The 24345-nt window shown below is 38.2% G+C and overlaps 1 protein-coding gene across 4 annotated transcripts in view; it reads left to right on the top strand.

Moving 5' to 3' along the window:
* Positions 1–620: 620 nt before the first annotated feature.
* RALGPS2 (Ral GEF with PH domain and SH3 binding motif 2) overlaps positions 621–24345 on the top strand; it is a 94188-nt gene continuing 70463 nt past the window's right edge. Inside the window, exons 1-3 of one of the 4 annotated variants that reach the window (XM_087960896.1) lie at positions 621–896; positions 13750–13884; positions 18728–18835. In XM_087960896.1, the coding sequence (XP_087817022.1) occupies positions 13774–13884; positions 18728–18835 (219 nt within the window). In that variant the 5' untranslated portion in view covers positions 621–896; positions 13750–13773. The remainder of the gene's footprint in view (positions 897–13749; positions 13885–18727; positions 18836–24345) is intronic. The other 3 variants (XM_087960897.1, XM_087960899.1, XM_087960900.1) reach the window with 3 other exon arrangements.

The raw sequence follows: 24345 nt of genomic DNA, 5'->3' as shown, positions 1-24345 counted from the left end.
ATCATAAGGTACAACCCTTAAGGATAGTCATAAGGTACAACGCGAGCGCTTTTTAGCTTAAACGTGTAAATTATGTGGGAAATGACCCTTTCCGTGAAAGGCATTGGCCACAGCGCCTTTGGAGGCTCTCACATAAGAGCACGTGCGCGTCGGTTTGCCATCTTCCCGCCGCCACCCAAGGAGACCAAATTGCAAGAAGCGAGGGGAGCTGATTCCTCAAAGACAGACCAAATGGTAGAGGGGGGAACCGTTCTTTGTCCTTTGAAGATAACGGCAGGCAGGCAGCCAGAGCGTGCCGGGGATAGGAGACAACGGCCGCTTCCACGCGGCTACTCCCCCTCTCCCCTCTCATTTGGAGCGTTTTCCCCTCGAGCGGGACCAACTCTAGCGAGAACGACTTGACTTTGCCGTTAACCCCCTCTTCAAACCACGGGGGAGGGGGATTAAGGGCGTGGGGAAGCAGCGCGTGGGCAAGAGGGAAGTCTCAGCGATGGGCAATCGAGCCCTGCCCCCCGCAATGCGGTCAAAGGCGCTCACGCGTTCTCACCTTCGAATTTAGGCCTATCTTGACTCGCATTGGAGCTCGAGCGGTTGGCGCCTGCGCACTTTTTTTCTCCCAGCAAGCCGAATTCCAGGAGAAGGGAATGGTGGGCGCATGCGCCCTTCCTTCTTGCCTTTTCTCCCCTTTGCCGTCCTGAGCGGCGCGCGCGCGTGTGTGTGTGTGTGTGTGTGGAGGGAGAGATTCCTCCCCTCCCTCCGTTAAGCTGCTCCCGGTGCTGAATGAGAGCAGCCGAAGCGTCGGAGGAAAGTCGGGAGCCGGACGGCGATTGGCCCAACCGTTGCTGCCTTTTTGCTGCCTCTTCTCCGGCTCCCGCTCGCCCTTCCTTATTCGGCAGGTGAGCGAAGGAGCCGCGGGCAAGAGGTGGGGGCTTGGGGGCTTTGGCGGGTGGTCGAGCGTCTGCTTTTGCCGGCTGGGCGAGAGGCTCCGCAAGGCCCTTTGGCGCTGGTCGGGATCCCCGAGGAAGGCTGAGGCGCCGCTCGGTGCTTCGCTTTCTTCCCCGCCCGCCCCGGGCTTTTACACTTCTGCAGCCGGCATGTTTCGGCTCGCTTCCCGGGTTAGGCGGGGGTCGGTGGGAAAGAGGGCGCTTCTCTCAGCCGCCCGCGACGTCGTTCCCGGCTGCCCAGACGCGGCTTCTCCGTTTAACGCCTTCCAGACCAAGGAGTGCCCGCTTTCATACCGTTGGGGGCGGGGAATAATCTTCAGAAACGCTTTTAGGGCCGTTGAGTTTCTAGGCTTGACATGAATGAACTCTGTTGAGTTCCAGAAGATGCGACCTCGGGTCCAGACCGCAACGGGGAAGCCTTGATTTTTACCCTGAGGCATGCAACAAGCCTTTCTTTATGCTGATAGTGTTTAAAAAAGCCAGATGCTTGCTTGTCTGATACGCTTTCACTTAAGATTACCAGCAAAACCGTGCGTTCCTAATTTGTGCTCTCTACTTTGTGACACACCTATTTCTGTCTCTTGCACCTGTGACTGTTTGGGACGTGTGTTGTGTTTAAAGCACAAGTTTTGCTTCGTGGTCTTCTCAGGCACACCCTGTCCACTTTAGAGAGGCCACACACTCCACCGCCTTTCCCCCCCGCCTCCCTCTTTTACTGCTACTGCTACTTCTAGAACTGCCCCATTAGATGCATCGTTTTGCCGCAGGAGTATTCTGCTATTTATCTATATGTAAATATATGAATTCACATGTTTAGAAGCCTTTAGGTCTTGATGGGTTAACATAGGGTCCTGGTTTTCTAAGCTTGAGATAACTTGCAACCTTTTAATTAGTGTGGGTCCTATGTCACCTGGTATTTCAGGTGGTTCTGCTGATGTTTTTATTTTTCACTCTTCTCGAATTCCATCATATTATGAGCCAAAATTTCTATTAGGGCTGGAAACCTCATCTGTTATGTCCAGAAAAGGGAAGCCTCTAATTTTACTTTCGCTCCAATCTTCCAATCACAGGTTGGTTTTGTCCCACACACTAGTGTGTATTTAATACAAATTGGGTATTGAGATACTCTAATTTCATAAATATACACAACTTGCTCACTTGTTGCCTTAATAAAATAAACAGAACAAACTAACCCCAATTTGTCCTAATTAAAGAGTATGCAATTTGTCTTGGTTCAAATAACACGTTAAATGCTTCGTGACTTCTTGAGAGTTGCACTTCCAAAGTGAGAAGGGATATTTGTATTTTTTAAACATGCTGTATATAATTGTTTTGTTTTCAATATATAAATACTGTTAGACCGCTCTCCATCTTCACTCCTTTTGCAAAGTAAAAAAAATAAAATGCTGTAGTTTGTTTGGCCTCCAGTAGATGATGACATGGGACTGAGATTATACATTGAGGAAGCAAGGGCTCCTCAGTGCTGAGGAGAGAGATGGCAGAAAAAAGATTGGGAAAAGAGGGACAAGGATAGCTCTTGTAATAGGAAAAAATATGTGGAGTGGTTTAAAACAAGAAAAGGGGGAGAAGTAAAGCAATTTGAATCTATAGCGAGAAGAAACCCAGAATGGATAGGAAGGAGAAAAGTATAATTTTGTATATAATGAAAACATGGGAACCAACTGAAAAATCAGACAATAAAAAATATGGAAAGTCAGAAAGAGGAAAGAAATACACAAAGATACAAGAGTGGAAAATTCCACAAGAAACATCAAAGTATTAGGTAGGCAATGAAAAAAATAGACCTGCAGATGGGAGGGGAAAATAGGATTCTAGAAGGAAAATGCTCTGCAAAAACCAAGGGAAAGGGAAAGCAGTAGGCAGAAGAGAAGTATATACTTCAGGAAGGTTTTTGGGGGAACACAAAGGTGTAGCAGGCTGCATATAGCTATACCTTGGTTTAGCATGCTATGAGAACCCAGTTATAGAGTAACTATTAGGGTTTATCACACCAGTATTATAAAACATTGTGCTACCCAGTGGTTAATGGGTTCTTAAAATGTTTAGACCAAATCATGGTCTGTTTTATGTTTTATATATATATAAAATATATATAAAAGCTAGATACACATGCTTCGTTATGAAACTATGTGGTTGGGCTTAGCTTTGGGGAGGAAAATAAGGGGGGGAAATTCTGCCTCTACCTACCAGCATCCATCAGTATTCATCTGGCTAAGTGTCCTAGCAGTGTGTGAGAGAGTTGAGGGATGTTTGGAAACTGAAACAGTATTTGCTGTTTGAGCAAGAAGGAGACAGCAAGGAACCTGGATGTGGCTTAGCTTAACTGTTCTGTACTAAAGCTGCTTAGTGCTCTGAAACTAAAACTGAAACTCCTCTCCTCTGCTTGCGTTTTGCATTTGGAACTGATTTCTTTTCAGATGGGGAGGGGGAGTAGAACTCCTTAGTATCAGAGCGTGTTAATAATAATATACCAAATACTAATGCTCTGATGATCATTCGAAAAATCCTTTCTTAGTGAGCACCTAGAAGCCAAGAGGAACTTAACATACCAAATTTCAAGTTTGTAGGCGTACAGTTTTGGAGATTCTGTGATGATGCATGAGTGGTATTTCGCTTTTATATATATAGAATAAATAAATATATTTAACCAAAGTCCAAGAACTGCCAGTATTTCTAAGTCCTTTTGCCTTTTAAATGAGAGCCAAATGTTCTCCCACTCTGAAGACATGGTGTATTGTAAATGTGGGTAGTTGCTGATGTTTTAGAGTCAGTTATAATATAATTCATTGATACCTTAGCAGATGGAAGAAGTAGACTTCCAGGAGTATTGTTGCAAGATTGGGAAGTCAAAAAACATTGTGATAAAGTGAATCTGTTAATTCCTGCAAATTGGGGAATAAATCAGGTAGGTGTCAAACACCAGGGAAATCAGGAAATTCAGGCAGTTCAAATGAGTATAAAGATTTATTGCAAGCTTAAAAGCTTTCTACAAAAATCTGACCAACTAATGGTCAAAGGAAATGAGCAGGAGATTTAAAAAGGCATTCGAGGTCGGTGGATTTTCTCGAAGGTGCACAGGGACTTTTTACATACAAAGTGTTTGACGCCCTCCCTCAGGCATATTTGATGTTAGAGGTCAGAGAGCACCAAGAATCCCTCATTTCAACCCTGAGAAACAAATATTATTCTTTATTGATATTTGATGTCAGTTGCCCTGAATGGATGTAATGCTATTTGTCCACAAAATATTCTCTTTCAATAAAATATCAACATTTTATCACCAAAGGGAAAGAATACTCCAGTCTTAAAGAAGCATTTTATATTCATTCTATTCCATGATTGGCCAATAAAGTTCTTTATACTCTCTAAGCTTGATTCTTTGCTTACATAGATTATGTTATCAGTGGATAATGAAAACATCTACAAGCAAGCAACCAAACTTGGAGAGCACCAAGAATTTCACATTTATATTAATGCAAAATAATGGTGAGCTCCTCTTCACTAGAATGTGGATTATCAGTTTTTTCTTTAATTTGTATTCCTTCATTGAACAGTTGTACTTAGTGGGTAAATAACACCTGACTTTTCTAGACACTTAAATTGTATTTTTTGTAAATTCCACCCAAATGAGTCAGCAATAAGGGATTATAAAAATTATAAACTACATGTTTGGAAAGCATCCTATCTTGGATAAAGCATAATAATTTTGTTCTTCCCAATTTTTTCTCATTATTTTTTATTCTCTTTCAAATTTATGCTAAAAAAATTGCAGTCTTCATACACATGTTAAACAATTGCCCAGCTACTCCCTGAACAAACCATGTTCACATATTAGCATATCTCCAATTTTACTATCTACATTTGCCACTTTTCCATTTTTAACATTTTTACTATGTATAATATTATTAGTGTTTTATCGTTTGTCAATTCCATTTTCCTAATGTGTTATTTTTTCTTGGTTTATATTGCAGTTTTGCTGTTCTTTGGTCTTTGATAATTTAACAAAAACATTTTCACAGCATTTAGGATTTTTCTTTTTTTTTTCTTTGAAACTAGTATTAAACATATTAACAATTGATATAATAGAAAGCTCCAAAATTTCTTCCAGCATTCCATCGATTCACTTTCATTCCAAATCAGATCTGTTCCATTCTATTGTAGGTTCCTTATTTAGTAACTAATTAGCATTTTTTTACTCTTCATCAAAATCACACTTCTGCCTCTTTGAAGTTTAATTATTGCATTCTATTCATAAAAGCTATATTTTACTTTAAATACATCTTATGCAGCATTTTTTTCTCTTGTTCTCATTTTTTGTAACGTTTTTTCTATATGCATTTATAGGCATCTTTTTTCCATAGAGAAAAAATGATTTCTAGTGTTCTGTATCACTTTTATTTATCTTATTGACTATACTGTAAATTGCTCAGAATCTTTGAAATTCAGTGCTATGTACAAACCATGACTGAATAGCAAATGTTTCTCACTAGCTTTATATTAGCATTTCTGTAGCATTTTCTTATCTACAGGGTAAATATGCAATATACAAAGTATATTGAATTATGTAAGAGGGAGAACTAGATTAGTCTATAGCGGTAAACAATAGGAATCTGGTTGTACCTAACCAGTTTTATGAAAATACTTGAATTTACATTATGGCCACTGCAATAGTTGTCTGTAGACTTCTGAGTACAATTCAAAGAATTGAGATTGATATAAAGTCATGCAGGATTTGTGCTCAGGAAATGGAATCTGGCCATCCTGTTCATATAATTTAGGTAATAAGATCATCACAGGTCAGGTTATCAGGAACAAGCTTCTCATTGAGATATGATGGCCATTATAATCATTTTGATGATATCAAATTTGATATGATAATCACTTGTATTTCTGAAATGTTTAATTGGTCCTGGTTTTGATTCAACAAATTTATTATTTTCACAAGCCCAAACTAATTCTTAGTTAATATATATCTCCTGAGCCAACCTGGTCAGGATTACTAAGCACTCAAATTTTATTGTTTTCTCCTATTCTGTATCACTATTATGACAACTTATGTAATAAACAGGCTTACTTTGTTTAGTGCTTCTTTTGATTTCTCCACTTGTTTCCTCTGCTCGCTGATTTCATAAAACATGTATGATAAGAGCTGGCGACAAAATAATGTGCTTTATACTGCCATAATTTCATAGAATTGGAAAGAAAATTGTATTATGCCTTCAGTATTAACATGATGCACTCATTGCAAAAATTGGGATCTATTTTGAAACATAACATTTTTATCAAAATTTATGACTTTTGATCTTTAGTATAACAAGCAAATCATGAATTTTGATAAATCACTACATTCATTGGTAGTTGAAAGTAAGACGTGATAGATCTTACTTATAGAGTGCTTAGGCTTGCTTGAAATCTAAAATAACTCTTTAATGGTCTAGTTTTTTCTCCATTGATAGCTTTCTTTTCCTCTGGTTCTATCTTGGTTATCATATTGTTCCAGTCCAGTATAAATTCCAAATCTTTATTTCCTGTGTAACCTTGATTTTATTAGACTTTCACCTTCTCAGAGAGGTTTATTTCCTCAGATTTCACAGAGATGATATTTATTAAATAAGGCAGATCTTTAGTTAGAAATGTTGACAAAAGAAAGAAAGAAAAAGAAAGAAATTGCACAACACTGTTTAACTTTCCTAATCTATAGCCAGAATGAGTAATGTGTATGCATACAGTATATGAAATGAAAGAGGTTTCCCTTTTTACCCCAACTCTCCTATTAGACATTATAAGCTTCAAACAGAAAAGAGCCCAATTCTAGGCGCGGTTTTTTTTTAAAAAAAATAAAACACCTTTCATGAAATATATTTATATATTGAGCATATTTAAATTGTTTTTGCCCTCACATAACATGGTAATGCAGATCAGAATTTTTGTGGCTAAGCAATACAGGTGTAAAATGTGATGATATGTGACCATGCTGCTTAACCACAGCAGTTCCAATATCAGTTTACCATTGTGAAACAAATTACCATTGGTGATTAAGTGAGGATCTTACATTACTGGGACTTCTGACTTCCTGCCAGTTTCCCCATTGACTTTGTGGGAAACCTGCAAGGAAGGCCACAAATCTCAATCAGTGATTGCAGGACATTGCAACGATCAGTTGTCTGAGTGCCAGATCACAATTTTGTGACTGCTAGTGTGCTGCAATAGTTGGAACCTTTCAAGAATGATCACAAGTATCATTCTTTCAATGCTGTCATTAGTTAGAATAGTCCCTGAAGAAGTGGTTGTTAGCTAAGGGGCCACCTGTACAGCAGTGCATATTATTGGTGATGTGATCTCCTTTTCATTTATGTCTTTTAATAGTACATTATTGTTTTCTAACAATACTTTTTAGAATTTAGCTCTCAGTGCAGACATTTAAACTTCTTATTTGAATTTCCTGGTTGCAAATCGCCATATAAATGTGAGAGAGGTTACATTATGAAATAGACGTTTCCCACTGAATACTGCCTTTAAATGTTGATGAAAATTGGATACTATTACCTGAAGAATCAATAGCTATTCATGAGTATATAAAGGGTATAACGTTTATTAGAAGATGTTAGCCATTTGAGGTAAGCAAGATCAAGACACAGACATAGCAGAGGTAACTAACATCAAAGTACGGTGTTTTGCCAAGTGTTAAGCAGTGGCCAGACAATTGGTTATTTGAGGATCCAGAGGTAATGAACAAAAGTACAGAGATTTTAAATTGTATTAATAACTTTAGCAGGTAGATATTATCAGAAATATAAAAACATAACACTTCAAGCAGGATGCTCTCCCTTCAGCTGCCCCAGAGCCCTCTTTTGACAGTAGCAGAGACATTCCAAAAGCCCTGGATACACAGCAATGAACACTCAAGCCTGTGCAGTAGTTCAAAGGCAATTTCAGGGTTTATATTAAAAAGTCTCCAGGGCTCTCCTTCTGTGGTCACAAGGCTGCAGGATCTGACCTTGACTGATCTGGGATGGGAACAAAAATCTGAGAACTTTCCAGATAAGGAAAGTTTTGCAGCTCTGTGAAGATCCTCCCCTCCCCCATCTCTCTATTCAGCAAGCAAGAGAAAAAAGCAAACAGGTTAGCTGAGAATTAAGTCTAAACTTCTAGAATTTGCTCAATATGAAGGACAAAATATGTCACTATAATCCTCAGAATACAATGATTTTCCATATTGCCAATCCACAACGTTATATTAGTTATTTCTCACATTCTTCTCAGGGTTCTTTTCACAAAGTCCCACTTATTCTTCTGCATTCTCAAGATTAGCTCTACATCACTTCACACTAGATTTAGTGTTTTTATTTAATACAGAAACTTGTTTCTTACTTTTGAAAGCACAACTAGTATGCTCAAAATTAATAACCAAAAGATACTTCAAAGCATGAGTGCAAAACATTTTAATACAAACTTGTTATTGCAAAATAAGTGAGATGAAATTATAGCATAAAACAAGAACTTGCCTAGTATCCTATAGATAGAAGCTCTAAGTGAAATTCTTTTAAAAATAGTACCAAAAATCCTTTGGAAAGCAGTCTTGTTTTGGCATTCAGTTAGTTAAATTCAAAGAACTAATCAACATTTCTGGAGAGAGAAAAATAACAGAAAGAAGAGAAAAGGGCTTAATAGATTTTTTTCTTTATGTATTAGAATGAAAATATGAAAAGCAGAATTAATCGATTAATATACTTTTAGTAGTCTTTAGGAGTCCAGGCCTTCTACACAGAACTTAAATTTAAAATATTGTAATATTGATCAGGTTTAGTATTTGCAGTACATTTTTCCCCTGTTTATATGAATACCAGTTTATATGAATGCCAGAAACTTTTACATCCTCCTTTAGGAATACTTAAGCACATGCTTTTTGTCTCCAAAGTTTGATGCCTCCAATACAGCAAGGTTGCTCAACCTTTTTCAAAATGCATTTGAGATGCATTTTTTCATTCTCTTTAACTAAGTGAATATGGTCATACTTTTCTCACAGCTTAGCAAAAAAATAGATTGTTATATTAAAACATTTATAAAACTAAAGTACAAAGCAGGATATTTAAAGTAAAGTAGAATGAAGAGGAACAACTTGATGTGCAGTATCAAAACATTGATGTTTTGTGAACCTTCTAGATTTAGTCCCTGAATTATGTATTATGAATTAATTACATTCCGCTGTTATACCCCAAAAAACGAATGAGGCAAGGACAGATTCTTTGCTTAATGGTTTGGTATGAAGCTTGGTGATCTAATGAACATTGTTTCAATGTGAGCCTATCCATTTTGATCATCTAGGTCAGGGGTGTCAAACTCGCGGGCCAAATGTGTCACATCTTGCCCCTGCCCAGTTTAGCAAAGAGGAAAAAAGTCCCAATACGTCAAGTGTTGACGTGAGTTTGACACTCCTGATCTAGGTGTCATGAGGTCAGGGGGTGATTCTTTGGTAAAAGCTCAAATAGTTTTTTTTTGTTTTTTTTATGTTAAAGGTGGAGAATGTATCCCTGTAATTTTCAAAGTATTCACAGCTAAATTTCCGGCTCAGCTACTTTGATTCCTGGATAGTCCCTATCTATAGGTCAATGGAAGTGATGCAAAGTAAATTTAAAAGAGCACTGTATGTGCCCAAGGATTATATCCAATGTGATTTTATGGCTTAAGTTTACCCAAAAGAAGATCAAGTTGAGAATTTGATCAATGGGTAGAATTCCAGTATTTCCTATTTGGACAAATTCCACCCATTTTGTTGGATTAATTCCAATGTTTGCAGTCCCAAATCATCTTAACAGAGGGCCGGTTTGGTCTAGTGATTAAGGCACCAGGCTAGAAAGCAGGAATTCATGAGTTCTAATCCTGCCTTAGCAATGAAAGCCAGATGGATGATTTGGGGCCAGTTACCCTCTCTCAGTCCAACTCGTCTTACAGATTTGTTCTGGGGAAACTAGGAGGAGGAAAGAGTTATTAGGTATGTTTGTCCCTTGCATTATTTTTAAAATAATAAAGGTGGGATGTAAATACAAATAAATAAAATTAAAAAATGTTCTTCTTATGGCTTTTCTTTAGGTCTATACGTTTTCTTGAATTCTTTCAGGCTAAGAAAACCATTAAAAACAGCTCCACTCAAAAGGGCCAAATCTGCTGCCACCAGCTGCCCTTACCACCTTGCCCCTGCCTATTGCCATCTCACTTCTCTCAGACCCCACCCAGGGCCTCCATTTGTGCCCCACCCAGGGTCTTCTTTTGCACCAGCGCAGCCAGAGCTTCTCTTAAATCCCACTCAGGACCTCTGTTCACACACCAGATATAATGCAATGTGTGATGACCTTGAGAAACAAGTTGAAGAAAGGCTGCCCAGGAAACAAACAAAAGAGGTAGGAGCCCCCAGAGAAAGAAACTAAGAAGGGAACCTGAGTTAGTGGATCAAGGAATTAAAATTAGCTGTGGGAAGTTTGGCGTCAGCCCTCCCAGATTAACCAGATAGCCAACACTACTAGATGAACGAATTCTGCTTTATTTTAAAGCTATATTAATAGATTCTTATTCCATATCCCTTAGTGATGGTAATCTCAGCAGTCCTCGTTGCTGTCATTAACCAAATCCTACTGGCCATGAGGTAAGGACCCATCCCAATTCAAGTAGTTCCTAGCTTGGTACCTTCCAGTCCCAAGCTTCAATAAAATAAAGGGGTGCTTCTTATTGAATCCCACCATCTGCCTATCTTTCCCCAATATCTCCCCTTTTGGCTGCCCATTATCTGCTGATTCTAGCTGCCCCTGCCACCTGGCCCTACCTGCCCGTAGGGTACCAGCTGAGCCTTTTGTGCCACCTTCTTTTGGACTGATTTAAAACTGCATGCTTTACACACTTTACAAGAATAGATCAGTAATGGGAAAACCAATCCCAGTTACTGTAGTTAATCTAGGATTATCTGTATAACATCTTTTTTATTAATTTATTCTATTATTAGTGCTGATTGATTAAATTCTTTTATTCTTGAACCAGAGAGCTTGGATATAGGATTCACATCCAGACATTTAGATGTGCTCCATATTCTTTCCCTTATTAAAAACAGCTTCATGTTTGTTTCTTTCGTGTTTGATCGCAACATTTCAAGATGCAAGGGCAACCATAATGCTCAAGCTACATTGTTAGCAAGTTGTCAATGTTAATGCCAATTTCTTTTGTCTTTTTGCAATAAACAATTGAAAAACTATTTTATGTCTTAGAACTATGTCTCAGAAAGCAAAAATACCTTTTTACTTTATCCCCACTAGCGTCATTCTTTCACCAAACACATACCTTGTAACTTTCAACACCTTTGGAGGTGTTGGAATCATAGCTTCCTCCCCTGTATCAAACATTACAGATTTTTAAAAAACTTAAGAAAAATATGCTAAATTAGCTCCCTGAACTGCCAAGAGTTCAAGATGCAGGAGATATCATTAATGGGAGATATTTTTATTTTGAACTTTGCATATAATCAGACTTTCCCAGTCTTAAAAGAATTATTTGCTATGAGTTTAATAGTATATTTATGTTGAATATTTTGGAATTATTCTTCCTTCAGAATAGAGATTATTGTGCAATATATATGTGTATAAAAACATTTTCGAAAGTTGATAATACACATAGTCCTTGACTTACGACCACAATTGAGCCTAACATATCCATTGCTAAACAAAACAGCTGTTAAGTGAATCATGCCAGGATTGTTAAGTGAATCACTGCAGTTGTTAAGTGAATCATGTGGTTGTTAAGCAAATTTGTTTTGCCCCATTAACTTTGCTTGTCCGAAACCAACTGGGAAGGCTGCAAACGTTGATCACATGATACCCAGATGTTGCAACTGTTGTAACTATATGCCGGTTGCCAAGCACCCAAATTTTGATCATGTGACCATGGAGATGCTGCAGTGATTAAAAGTGTGAGAATTGGTCATAAGTCAGTTTTTTGTGCTGTTGTATCTTTGAATGGTCATTAAACAAATGGTTGTAAGTCGAGGACTACCTGTATAATACTGTAAAATCAAGAGACGGCAAAACAGATCCTTAATTTTCATTCCTTTATATCCTTAATAGTCTTTAAACTTCTTAAATCTGGAAGCTAGCAGTTCTTATTAGCCGTAGTTGTCTTCCCCTTGCAGCTATGGTATAACGGAAAAACTGGTAGTTAAAAATGAGAAATGTCCACCCTGCACCTCCCAAACGTTTTTAATGAGCTTCATTGTTAAGCTGTTGCTTTGGCACAAAGTTCTTTCTGCTCCAACATTTATTGAATTTTAAATTTCTGTTTATATTAAATTGTTTTAAATTGTAAATTTCTCATGTTGTTTTTAAGTCTGTGGTTTGGTTCATTTTTGTCAATAAATAAATGAACAGGTCTTTTTTAATTCATTTGTTTAAATCGGTTCTCTTTATCTAATTTTAATCTTGTGTAAAGAACAGATCACATTTTCAGTCATATTTATAGAGTTCTCTTTATCTAATTTTTAGTCTTGTGTAGATCACATTTTTCAGCCATATTTACAGGTAGTTCCTGACTTATGACTGTTGCTTAACGACTGTTAAAAGTTACCACAGATCTCTCGTGTTATTTAAGACCTAGTCCCAAAGTTCTGTCAGCTCCCTCCCCAGGCAGACATTTACAGCAGTTAGTAGAGTCCCGCAGTTACATGGCAGTGCTTTACAACAGTTTTTTCCCCCAAAACCAACATTAATTCTGGCTTTCAGCAAAACCTAACTACTGTGGACCATTGATTCACTTCATAATCATGGCATTCATTTAATGACCACTGCAAAAAATCAGATCACATTTTGACTGTCACTACATATGACTATGATCAGTAGGTTCCATTATGGTTGTACGTTTCTGCATGTAGAAATAATGAAAATTCAATTTACAAAGTTTTAAGGACCACTGCATTTACTATCATATTGCACAGTTCTAGTGTCATGTCCTGTCTTCTATGTACTTCCATATCTGCAATGCCGACTACTGCTCCTGTAGAGTCAAGATGTCCATCAATATCTTATCCAGCCCACTTATCCAAAATGGAAAGAAACTAGATCTATCTAACACTAGAAACAGTTTGACATACTACATTGGTCCAAAACTGTTAAAAATCCTCAGCTCTAAATGAGGATTAAAAATCCTCAGCTCTAAATGAGGATTAAAAATCCTCAGCTCTAAATTTATCCTGGTCAAATCTACTCTGTCCAGTGTAATGAAAAATGCTAATAAACTTTGTAGTACAGGGAAGCATTTTCCATATTTCTCCTCCTTGATAGCTACCTGCTCTATAAATTCTACTGTAGAAAACATGGAGAAAATGCTCAAGACAAGACAAAGAACATGTTTGAGTAATATAATGCTGAAAGAACTATTATTAAAAAAAATACTCAGAAGCACCAATGCTGTAGTCTCTTAAAGCAGTATAGACATCAAATGTAGAAGAATAAAATATATTAGCATTTGTAATAATAGCACTAACTAGATACCTAATACTTTTCTTGTTTACTGGACTCAGCTGGTAATCAAAATAATGTACTCTTAGTTTGAATTTGCTGTTGTTTATTCTGATTAAAGTTCCCAAGGATTTAACTGAATTATAGTTGATAATAATTTTGCACAATGTAAATTTTGTATTCCACCATATTTTGCATTAAATTAGATTTTTTGATAATTTTGCTATTAGCAAAAGTATGTTGAGCTGTATTATAAGGCTTATGCATTCTTAACATTACTTTTCTTTTTTAAGGAATGATAACTTGGGTGAACGTGAATGAATAAAGTCACTTCTGCAAATGTAGGGCAGAAGGCCAATGGTGCAAACAGTATGGCCCTAATGAACGGACAGACCAGTAATATTAATATTATACCAACTGCTTCAGAGGTAAGGAAGAAATAAAGAATGTCTTATGCAGTCAACTTAAATAATAACAGAATAGGTCCATAATAATCATATATAATGCAGTACAGAAGGGGGGAAAGTTTAAATATTATGGTAGAAAGTTTAAATATTATGCAGACATTTCCTCTGTATTATAAATCTATAAGGCATGTACTATTTACAATATAAAATATGTAAGCAAAGAACAACCCAGGTAGTCCTTGAATATGACCGTAATTGAACCTAAAATTATAGTTGTAAATTTTGACAGTGGTTAAACCATGTGACTGTGCCCAGTTTTATGACCTTTTTTGCAGTGATCATTAAGTGACATCTGTAGCTGTTAAATCCATTTTATCCAACGGGTGTTTTTTGTCAGTAACTGGAAATAAACACTATAAAGAGGCAAAAAATGCTAAAAATCATGGACAAATGACATGGGCCACTGCAAACAGCCAGAAGCGTGAACTGATTTTGCCAAGTGCCAAAAATGCATTCGTGCAACCATAGGAGTATAGCAACCAGAATTCCAGAATCAAATCATAAGTACATTTTCGCAGATCCATTGTAACTTGAAATAGTTGCCAGGCAACCAGTTGTTAACCAAGGACATCTTGGACATCTTCATTTTGTTTTTAAAATGATGATTATACAGTACTGTTATTTGCATCTAGGAGAGTCATGTCTTCTCACTGCACCTCTTTTTATTTCACTGATTAGATTTGGGGGGGGTGTATATTATAAAAATTACATAACTGAAAACATAGTTTGATCCCATTTGAAACATTATTTTAATTTGAAATATTCAGAGTTACCTACTAGAAGTTATCAGATAGCATTTGACAATTTAGGTGGATAATTTGCCCATTGATAATCAAAAGTATTAGAAATATAGCACAATGGTCACTAATAGGAAAACTATCTCAACAATCCAGAGACAGTGATTGTATCAATAATATGTGTGCATGTTAATGGCTTTTACCAAAAAGGAGTATTGTTCATTCTACCGGTTCAGCCTGGTTATGCAGAGCTGGTAGCAGTGATGAACAGCGGAGACTGAACCGGTTCTCTCCGCTGCTCTGCTGTTGGGCCCATCCGCCTGCCCGGGTTCCCATACTCACCTTTATCCGCTGAATTTGAAGCGTGCTGCGGGCAGCTGCTGAAGTGATCGGGATTATGCAGGTTTGCAGGAGGTGAGTTAGAACACCTCTGCACCTGCACAAATGCCTCTGTGCCTGCGCAAAGTGCGCATTTGGCATGCACCCGCACACAAAGTGTGTGCACGCGTGCAAAGCGCGCCCACCAAACCATGCTCACTGAACCGGTGGTAAAAATATTTGAATCCCACTACTGGTATTATTACCAATATTAATTGATTCTTTATGCAAATAGAATTTGCAATTTATGTGAGGGGAAAGAGAGGAGAGAAGAACATGGCTCTTTATCCCCAAGCCACAGCTCACTACCAGGCCACGGTCTGGGTGAATGTGCAGGCAAGGACGCGCACAACTCCATTTGTGAAAGTGGCAGACGTACCTGCCTGCCACTCGCACAAATGGACGGAGCTGCACACATGTACTCACCCACCTGTGGGGAACCATCCCTTTTTCCCACCCCTACCCTGCTGGTCTGCAAAGCCAGAAAGGTTGGGACTGCTGTTTTATAAGACTTGTATACTATATTTTCATTAGATTGACACAAAAATTAGAGATTTCAAAAGGTTTTCTCTAGTTTAATTCCACTTACTTGGTTTTTAGTAATGCATTTTACATTTCTGTACATACAGTGGAATTCAGTTCTATCTTCAAGACGGCATCTGTAGTATTTCTTTAATTTAATAAATAATTTATGAAATGTATTTGCTGCCCAACTCTTAATGACTCGGGGGGGGGGGGGGGGGGGGGGGGGGGGGGGGGGGGGGGGGGGGGGGGGGGGGGGGGGGGGGGGGGGGGGGGGGGGGGGGGGGGGGGGGGGGGGGGGGGGGGGGGGGGGGGGGGGGGGGGGGGGGGGGGGGGGGGGGGGGGGGGGGGGGGGGGGGGGGGGGGGGGGGGGGGGGGGGGGGGGGGGGGGGGGGGGGGGGGGGGGGGGGGGGGGGGGGGGGGGGGGGGGGGGGGGGGGGGGGGGGGGGGGGGGGGGGGGGGGGGGGGGGGGGGGGGGGGGGGGGGGGGGGGGGGGGGTGGGGGGTGCGGGTTTTTTTTTTTTTGGGGGGGATTTTTGGCTTGCCACAGAAATTATAACACCAAGAAATTATGGCAAGAATGACAAACCAGATAGAATAAAGCAAGAAGTCTCACTCTCCTTTGCCTAAGGCCTGGGTGAAGAACCACGTCTTCACAGCTCTTCTAAACAACACTAGAGTAGGGGCCATCCAAACTTTGGTGGGAACCTTATTCTACAATAATACAGGTGCTGCTATAGAGATGATGCGCCTCCAGAGACCGAATAGATAATTCAAACAAACCCAGAACATATCAATCCTACAAGATCAACTCATCTGAGTTATATTGTGGGTGATGGGCAGTTCCTCAAGTATAGGTAGTCCTCAAGTTACAGCCGTAATGGAATCTGCCCATTAGGATTGGAAGTTGGGACAGCATTAAATGAATTGCCCTAAGTAACTATCAGCGATCTCTGCTCTCTCCAGTGCATTTGTTTAATCAATGCACAGATTGTTAAGTGAAGCTCGGGGATGGGGGAGATCCTGGGGAGACTTAAAGGCTAGACTGTGGACTGCCTCGAGTGGCAGTTAGACAGAAGTTTGCAAAGACCCAGTATTCTCTATTTTGTTGCACTAGTTAGCTTACTTTTGGAGATGATTTTTTTCCCCTCCAGTTCAAGAGAAAAAGCTGCAGAAAAAAAACTCTTTCCTTGCTTGCTTTGTTCCTCTACTTTTCAGTTGGAGTCAAGGTGAATGTTTTTAAAGGGTTAGAGATTAGAGAGCAGAGGCAGAGTCTTTATTTTTAGCCGCTAAATGGGGAGGGGAAATCTGTCCCTCCCAGATTTTGTTTTGTTTATTGAAAAAAATGTGGGTTTCTGGGGAAGGGAGGAGTTTAAGTAACAGAAATATTTGGGGAAGCTCATCCTAAAGTTGCTGCCTTTGATTCAGGGGCTGGCTTCCCAAAGCCCAGCAAGAGGCAGGAGAGCTTTGCAGCCTCCCAACGGCCAGCTGATTGGTGCAGAAAACTCTAAAAGTAACTGCCATTTCCACCAAGGAATTCTCAGGGGTCTGAAAATGGCAGCTGCTTCCAGGAGGCCTAGGAAGCACATCCAAGCTCTGTGAGTCCCCTCAGGGTGGGATGGGGGAAGTGCGGTGACGTGTTGCAGCAAGTGGTTTGTCATGAATGACTGTAGGGGGTCATAACTTTGAAACAGGTCATATGTAGTTTCGGGATGCGTAACTTTGATCCCCTACTTAAGTGGTCTGTCATTTCTTAAGGATTACCTGTAATTAGGTTCCATGTCATGTAGGACAGGGGTCCCCAACCGCCAGTCCGCGGACCGGCACATGGAACAACCCTTACCGGGCCGCTGGTTGCTGGGCGCCGCCATCTTTTTGGTAAAAAAATCATTTTTTCGTCAAAAGATGGCGGCGTTGCCATCGTGAGCTTTTCCGGTAGAAAGCCATTTACTGCCGAAAAAGCTCACCGAAAGCAATAGCGCCGCCATTTTTGACGGAAAATCACTTCCGTGACGCCACCGGAAGTGATTTTTAAAAAAAAATGGCGGCACCCAGCTGACGCGGAACCGGGCCATGGCGCCAGCTGACGCCGGAACCGGGCCGCGGCGTCGAAAAGGTTGGGGATCCCTGATGTAGGAGTTTGTAGGTGATGACCAACATCTTGAATCACAACTTGAAAGAAACTGGCAACCAATGCAGCTCATGAAACAGCCTCCAGGTGGTCTTCAAGGATTTCTCCATTATATAATACATCACATAGTCAAGCCATAATGTAACAGGGGAATCTGAAGGATTCCTGGATTTAGGAAAGTGCACACTTGATGCACCAGATTGAATTGTATGGAGTCCTTTGTGACCACAGCTGACATCTGCATGCTCTTTAAGCAGGAGCTGTTCCTCCCCATCGAAACTTACACCAGGCACTGGGTCCAAACCTTGACAGTCTCAGAGGTCAAAGATTTAATTGGGTATCATCACTTCTTTTTGCAGTGTTATGTTCATATCAAAAATGGTAAATAGAATGAAATAGCATAATTTAAAAACTAGTAACTGACCAAAAGCTACCAAGTTACCTTTTCTAGCTTAATGTGAACTTGAATCTAGGTCTCTGATCTTTGCCTAGCACTTCAGTCTATACCAGTGGTGGGATTCAAAAACTTTTACCACCGGTTCGGTTGGCGTGGCTTGGTGGGTGCGCTTTGCGCATGTGCACACACTTCGCGTGCACATGCATGCCAAACACGTACTTTGCGCAGGCGCAGAGGCATTCCAACTGATCTCTGGCAAGCCTGCACTCTCCCAGTCTCTTCGGCAGCTGCCGCACAGCACTCTTCTGTGCCATGCAAAGTAGCTGCGCTTCAAAAGCAGAAGATAAAGGTGAGTATGGGAGCCCGGGAGGGCGGGTGGGCCCAACAGCAGAGCAGCGGAGAGAACCAGTTAGGTCTCCGCTGCTCATCGCTGCTACCGGCTTGGCAGAACCGGTAGCATACCACCACTGGTCTATACATGTAAAAGTTCTTAATATCTCTTTCATTTAACAAATCGCTACACAAGTTTTCATTTGCCACTGAATAAGTACAATAATATGCAAGTAATCTCTCCTAAAAATCACTTAGGAATTCCTTTAAAACCTCTTTGTACTGAAATAACTTATTTCTTCTTGGACAGAAGAGTAGCAGCTCAGAATCATTGAGTGACAAGGGTTCTACTGAATTGAAGAAAAGCTTTGATGCAGTAGTTTTTGATGTTCTGAAAGTTACACCTGAGGAATATGCAGTAAGTAATTAACTAATGTTCCTAATCTAATAATAGTTTTTCCCTACTTTTAGCAAATTGTAACATATTGATTTCTTTCTTTTTTTAATTTTTATTGGTTTTTAAAACAAACAAAAACAAACAAAATATAAAAACATCAGGCCATCTTCTATATATGTACATACAGTGTGCCGGTTGGTTTACAAATTGTTTTGTGCTTCCATTTCGTAGTCTTCAATTACAATTACATTGAATATGATCTTGTATTTTCAATCCAATATTAAATACATTGGTATCATTATTAATCAATCATTTGACTATACTTTTATTCATTCATGCTTTAGGAAATAATCATATTTTACTTAATTTGTTTTGTGACAATTCATATTATCATCCCAAATCTATCCTAAAATCATTTTGTAGATATAATAAGGAAAGAATAAATCTTTATATATTTAGTATTTTCTAAAAGTCTACATATTTCGTTACTATACTTTATTGTCTAACCATTGATAGAATAGATCCCAAACTTTATAAAATTGTTTATCATCCTGTTCTCTAATTTCAAATGTCAATCTGCTCATTTCAGCACATTCCAATATTTTCTTAATGATTTCCTCCTGTGATGGTATTTTCTCATTTTTCCAGTTTTTAGCAAATACAATCCTAGCCGCTGTTAATACATTTACAATCAGGTATTTCAAGTCTTTACTATATATTTCAGGTAAAATTCCCAATAAAAATATCTCTGGTTTCAAATCTATATGTTTTTTTGTCATTTTTTCCAACCACGTGTGGATTTTAGTCCAGTATTTTTTAGCATCCGCACAAGTCCACCACATATGGTAATATGAGCCAGGTGTCTGATGACATTTCCAATATTTTTCGGATTTATTTTTGAACATTCTTGCTATTCTTGTTGGGGGAAAGTGCCACCTGTAAAACATCTTATACAAATTTTCTTTATATGCTGTTGACGTTGTCATTTTATAATTTTGAGAACACAATTTTTGCCATTTCTCTGAATCAATCCCATATCCAAAATTCTTCCCCCAAGCAATCATAGTTTCTTTAACTTGTTCTTCTTCTAGTTTAATAAATATCTTCTTCTAGTTTCTAATAAATATCCATACAATTTTTTAATCACCTTTTCATCAGTACCTGTCAAAATCTTATCTAAGTCAGTCAGTTTATCATAGAAACCTTCTGTTTTAGAATCTTTATCATACCTTGAATGTATTTGCGCATATGAGAACCAATTCATCTTTATACCTTGTTCCTCTAGTTTTTGCATAGATTTAAGTTCACCCTTTTCATTCAATATTTCAACATATCTAACTGTTTGTTCCTTTTTGTATATTATAGGATAAGAAAATGCTTCAATAGTCGATAGCCAGACTGGAATTTTCAAATAACATTGTCTTTTAATCTTCTCCCAGTTTAACCACAGAGACTCCCGTATATAATGTCTTCTCAAGTACCCCTGTGTTTTAGTTCCTTTATACCATAAAAAAGCATGCCACCCCAACAACAGATCATGTCCTTCTAATGTCAACAATCTAGTATTTCTTAATGTTATCCATTCCTTAACCCACATCAAATTTTTAGCTTGGTAATATAACTCCCAATTAGGCAAACCAAATCCTCCTTTTATTCTAGCATCTTGCAAAAGTTTTAACTTTATTCTCGCTTTCTTACCTTGCCATATATATTTCAACACAATTTTATTTAAATCTTCAAAATAGTCTTTTCCAAGCCTAATTGGAATTCTTTGAAACAAATATAAAATTCTGGGTAATATATTCATCTTGATTGTTGATATTCTCCCTATTAATAACAGTTGTAAATTTTCCCATTTCACCAAATCTAGCACTATCTGCTGTTTAAGTTTGATATAATTATTCTCTTTTAATGTACTGCATCTTGCTGTCAAGTATATCCCCAAGTACTTGATCTTATTCGTGACCTGAATTTTCAATAGGTCTGCCAGTTCTTCCTTTTGTCTTGATAGAATTTTTGTCAAGATCTTTGTCTTATCTTTATTTATTTTCAAACCAGCCACCATTCCATATGTCTATATCTTTTCTATCAATTTTGAAGCTATTTCTAGTGGGTCTTCTAAAATAAAAACCAGATCATCTGCAAATGCTTGCAACTTAAATTCTTCCTTTTTAATTTTCATCCCTTTTATATTCTTCTTCATCTCTAATATTTCTATTTAGCACTTCCAAAGTTAACACAAACAACAGAGGTGATAGTGGGCACCCTTGTCTTGTTCCTTTTCTTATATCAATAGAGTCTGTCAGTTCTCCCTCTATCATTACCTTTGCCATTTGCTTATGATATATAGCTTCTATTGTTTGAATAAATTTTCTAGCAAAGCCCATCTGTTCCAGCAGTAACAACATGAATCGCCAATTCACGTTATCAAATGCCTGCTGTGCATCTAGAAATATCAAAGTCATTTGTTTTTCAGGATGTGCCTTGTAGTATTCCAAAGTGTCCAAGATTACTCTCATGTTGTCTTTAATTTGTCTCTTTGGCAGAAATCCATTTTGATCAGGATGGAGAAAATTATTTAAGTATGTTTTAAGTCTTTCTGCCAATATTGAAGCAAAAATTTTATAATCTGCGTTTAGTAGGGAAATAGGTCTATAGTTCTTGATTTGTAATGGATCGGCCTCCTCTTTTGGAACAAGTGTAATATAAGCTGACCATGATTTAGGTATCCTCTTCTTTAACATAACTTCATTCATAACTTCTAGCAATGGAAGATTCAACGATTCTTGTAATGTTTTGTAAAATTCTGCCGGAAGTCCATCTGGGCCTGGTGCCTTTCCATTATTTTGCTTCTTGAGTGCTTCAGTTAACCCCATCATCGTTATATTGCTTTCTAACATTGTTTCAATCTCTTTAGGTATCTGGGGTAATCTCTAGCATTCTGTAGGTACTGTTTGACTCTTTCCTCATCAATATTCTCTTGTGTGTATAGTTTCCCAGTGTCTTGAATGATTTCCTTCTTCTCTTTACTACCATAGCAAACTTGGCCTTGATCATCTATTAATTGCAATATTTTCCTTGATTCTTTCTCCTTCTCAATTTATATGCTAACCATCTACCTGGTTTATTTGCATCTTCAAAGTAGTTCTGTTTAGCACGCTAATTTTCTGTGCTAATTCTGTGCTAATTAAGCTTCTCGGGGTGGAACCTTGTCTGGAAGGCGCCCAGCCGCAAACTTTGCTTTGCAAGTTTAGCCTGGAAGCCCGGAAAAAAAGGGGATTGGGGACTATCCATTTTAAGTTAACCCACAGGCCTTTCTCTTTGTGGCATGTTTTGTAGCTCTGGGCGCCAAGGTTAGATTTTTTCAGGGGGCCTTGGATACCTGATCCTGTAGCTGCCCACCCCTTAGAGGCTAATCTTTTCATGGTATTTCTTTTCCTTGTATAGTCTATTATCAAGCCTCTGGCATATGTGCCTTCATTGTATCCCATACATTCTGGATTGATGTATCTTCTTTTTTGTTTTCTCTAAAGAAAAAAGCCAGTTCTTTCTCCATCCACTGTGTGAAGTCTTTTTCCTTTAAAATAGTATTATTTAGCGTCCATCTAGATCTTCTTCTTTGTCCTTTCCATTTAATTGTCATTGGATTGTGATCTGCCCAAGTGCTTGTTTCAATATTTATTTCTTGAATATTTGTTAACAATTCTGTTGACATCCATATCATATCTATTCTGGACCATGATAAGTGTCGATTTGAGCAGAAGGTGTATTGTTTAGTTTTAGCATTTCTTTCTCTCCATGTATCTTTTAAGTTTATTTCATCTACCATTTTGAAGAAAGATTTAGGGAGAGTCTTTCTGTTTTGCTTTATTGCTTTCTGTGCTGTATAGTCCAGTTTGTTGTCTACAATTCTATTAAAATCTCCCATCATAACTATATTAGCATAGTCCAGTTCAATTATTTTCATATGTAATTTTTTATAAAATTCTTCTTGTTTGTCATTCGGGGCATAGATTGCAATCAGGAGTGTTTTTTTATTATTATCCATTATTTCCACCATTAATATTCTTCCGTCATCATCAGTATAAATCAATTTCGCTGGAATGGTCTCTTTAATATATAAAACCACTCCTCTTTTCTTGCATTGTGTCAAGGAGGTAAATATTTTCCCTAGTTTTGGCTGTATCAACAATTGTTCATATTGCTTTTTAATATGTACTTCTTGTTGGCAGATTATATCAAATTTTAATTTCTCTAATTTATGGAAAGTTTTCCTTCTTTTAACGGCTGAATTGTCCATTTTTATTAATTGTAATCAATTTTTTCTCTTCCATGGTTATATTTTATAATTAGGATTGGCAGCTCTCGTGGATCTTGGTTCACGTTGTTCTTTGGCTTCCTTCTTTCCACCTACTGCACCTTCCTCTTTTTCAGTTGTCATTTGGCAGTCCTCTTGGAATTCAATTAGTGAAATTTCTTTTTCTGCCTCTTCCTCTTTCCCTCTGAAAAATTCTGTATAAAATGATTCAGCTTTCTCAATTGAATCAATTCTGTATCTCTGTTCTTGCCATGTGAACATTAAACCTTCTGGAATCAGCCATCTATAATTCACCTCTTTTTTAAGTAGCAATTTGGTCAAGAATCGGTATTCTCTTCTCATCTCTCTCACTCTTCTGGGTACTTGTTTCAAAACCACTATCTCCTTATCTTTATATTTCAATGTTTTCTCTCTTGCCACTTGCAATATTTGCGTTTTAATGGCTTTCTTTGTAAATCTGATGTGAACTTCTCTTGGTAGGCTGTTTCTCATTACGTATCTTGTGAAGACTCGATAAACCTCATCTATTCCATCCATCATCTTCTCTTCAGTTATTTCCAAAGCTTCAGCCAATATTTCTATCATTATCTCAGCTAGATTTTGTCCTTTTTCTTCCTCTATGTTTTGGAATCTAAGATAAAATTCTGATCTGTCCATCTCCCATCTCAGCATACCACTTTTATCTTGTTTAACCACAGTTAATCTGGTATCAATGTCTCCAATCTTCTTATCTCTTTGTTTATCTTCTTCAATTTTTAGTAGTCTCTCATCATACTTCATCATTTGTTGGATGTTCTCGACTTTTTCATCGGTTTTCCCTGTTCTTTGTTCAATGTTCTCTATTCTCTTTTCAATATTCTCTGATCTGGTTTGAATGTTTTGAATTCCTTGCATAATCATCTTCAGGGTCACGTTTTCTTTTTCTTGTTCTTTCTCTTGCCTTAACATTGTCTGTATTGAATGTTGTCCTCCAGATGGTGGAGAGGAGGAAGTAGAAGTTGAAGAACCAGGAGCTGTTAATTTCCTACTCATTTCAAACAATTCAAAATCTTCAGGTTTTTCTAGACCTTAATCCAATTGTGAAGTAACCAATTGCGATTCCAAATAAAAATAGTAGGGAAAAAGAAGCCAAATAGTAATAATAATAAAAAAAGAAAAAAGAATTTCTTCAGGTTCTTGTATACCTTAATCCAATCGATTAGTTAGATAACAA

The sequence above is a fragment of the Notechis scutatus genome, chromosome 3, assembly GCF_049901735.1.
Source record: "Notechis scutatus isolate UNSWTSFEM ecotype Mainland chromosome 3, rNotScu1.2, whole genome shotgun sequence".
NCBI classification, from domain to species: Eukaryota; Metazoa; Chordata; class Lepidosauria; order Squamata; family Elapidae; genus Notechis; species Notechis scutatus.
This window is presented reverse-complemented; position numbering and strand designations above follow the sequence as displayed.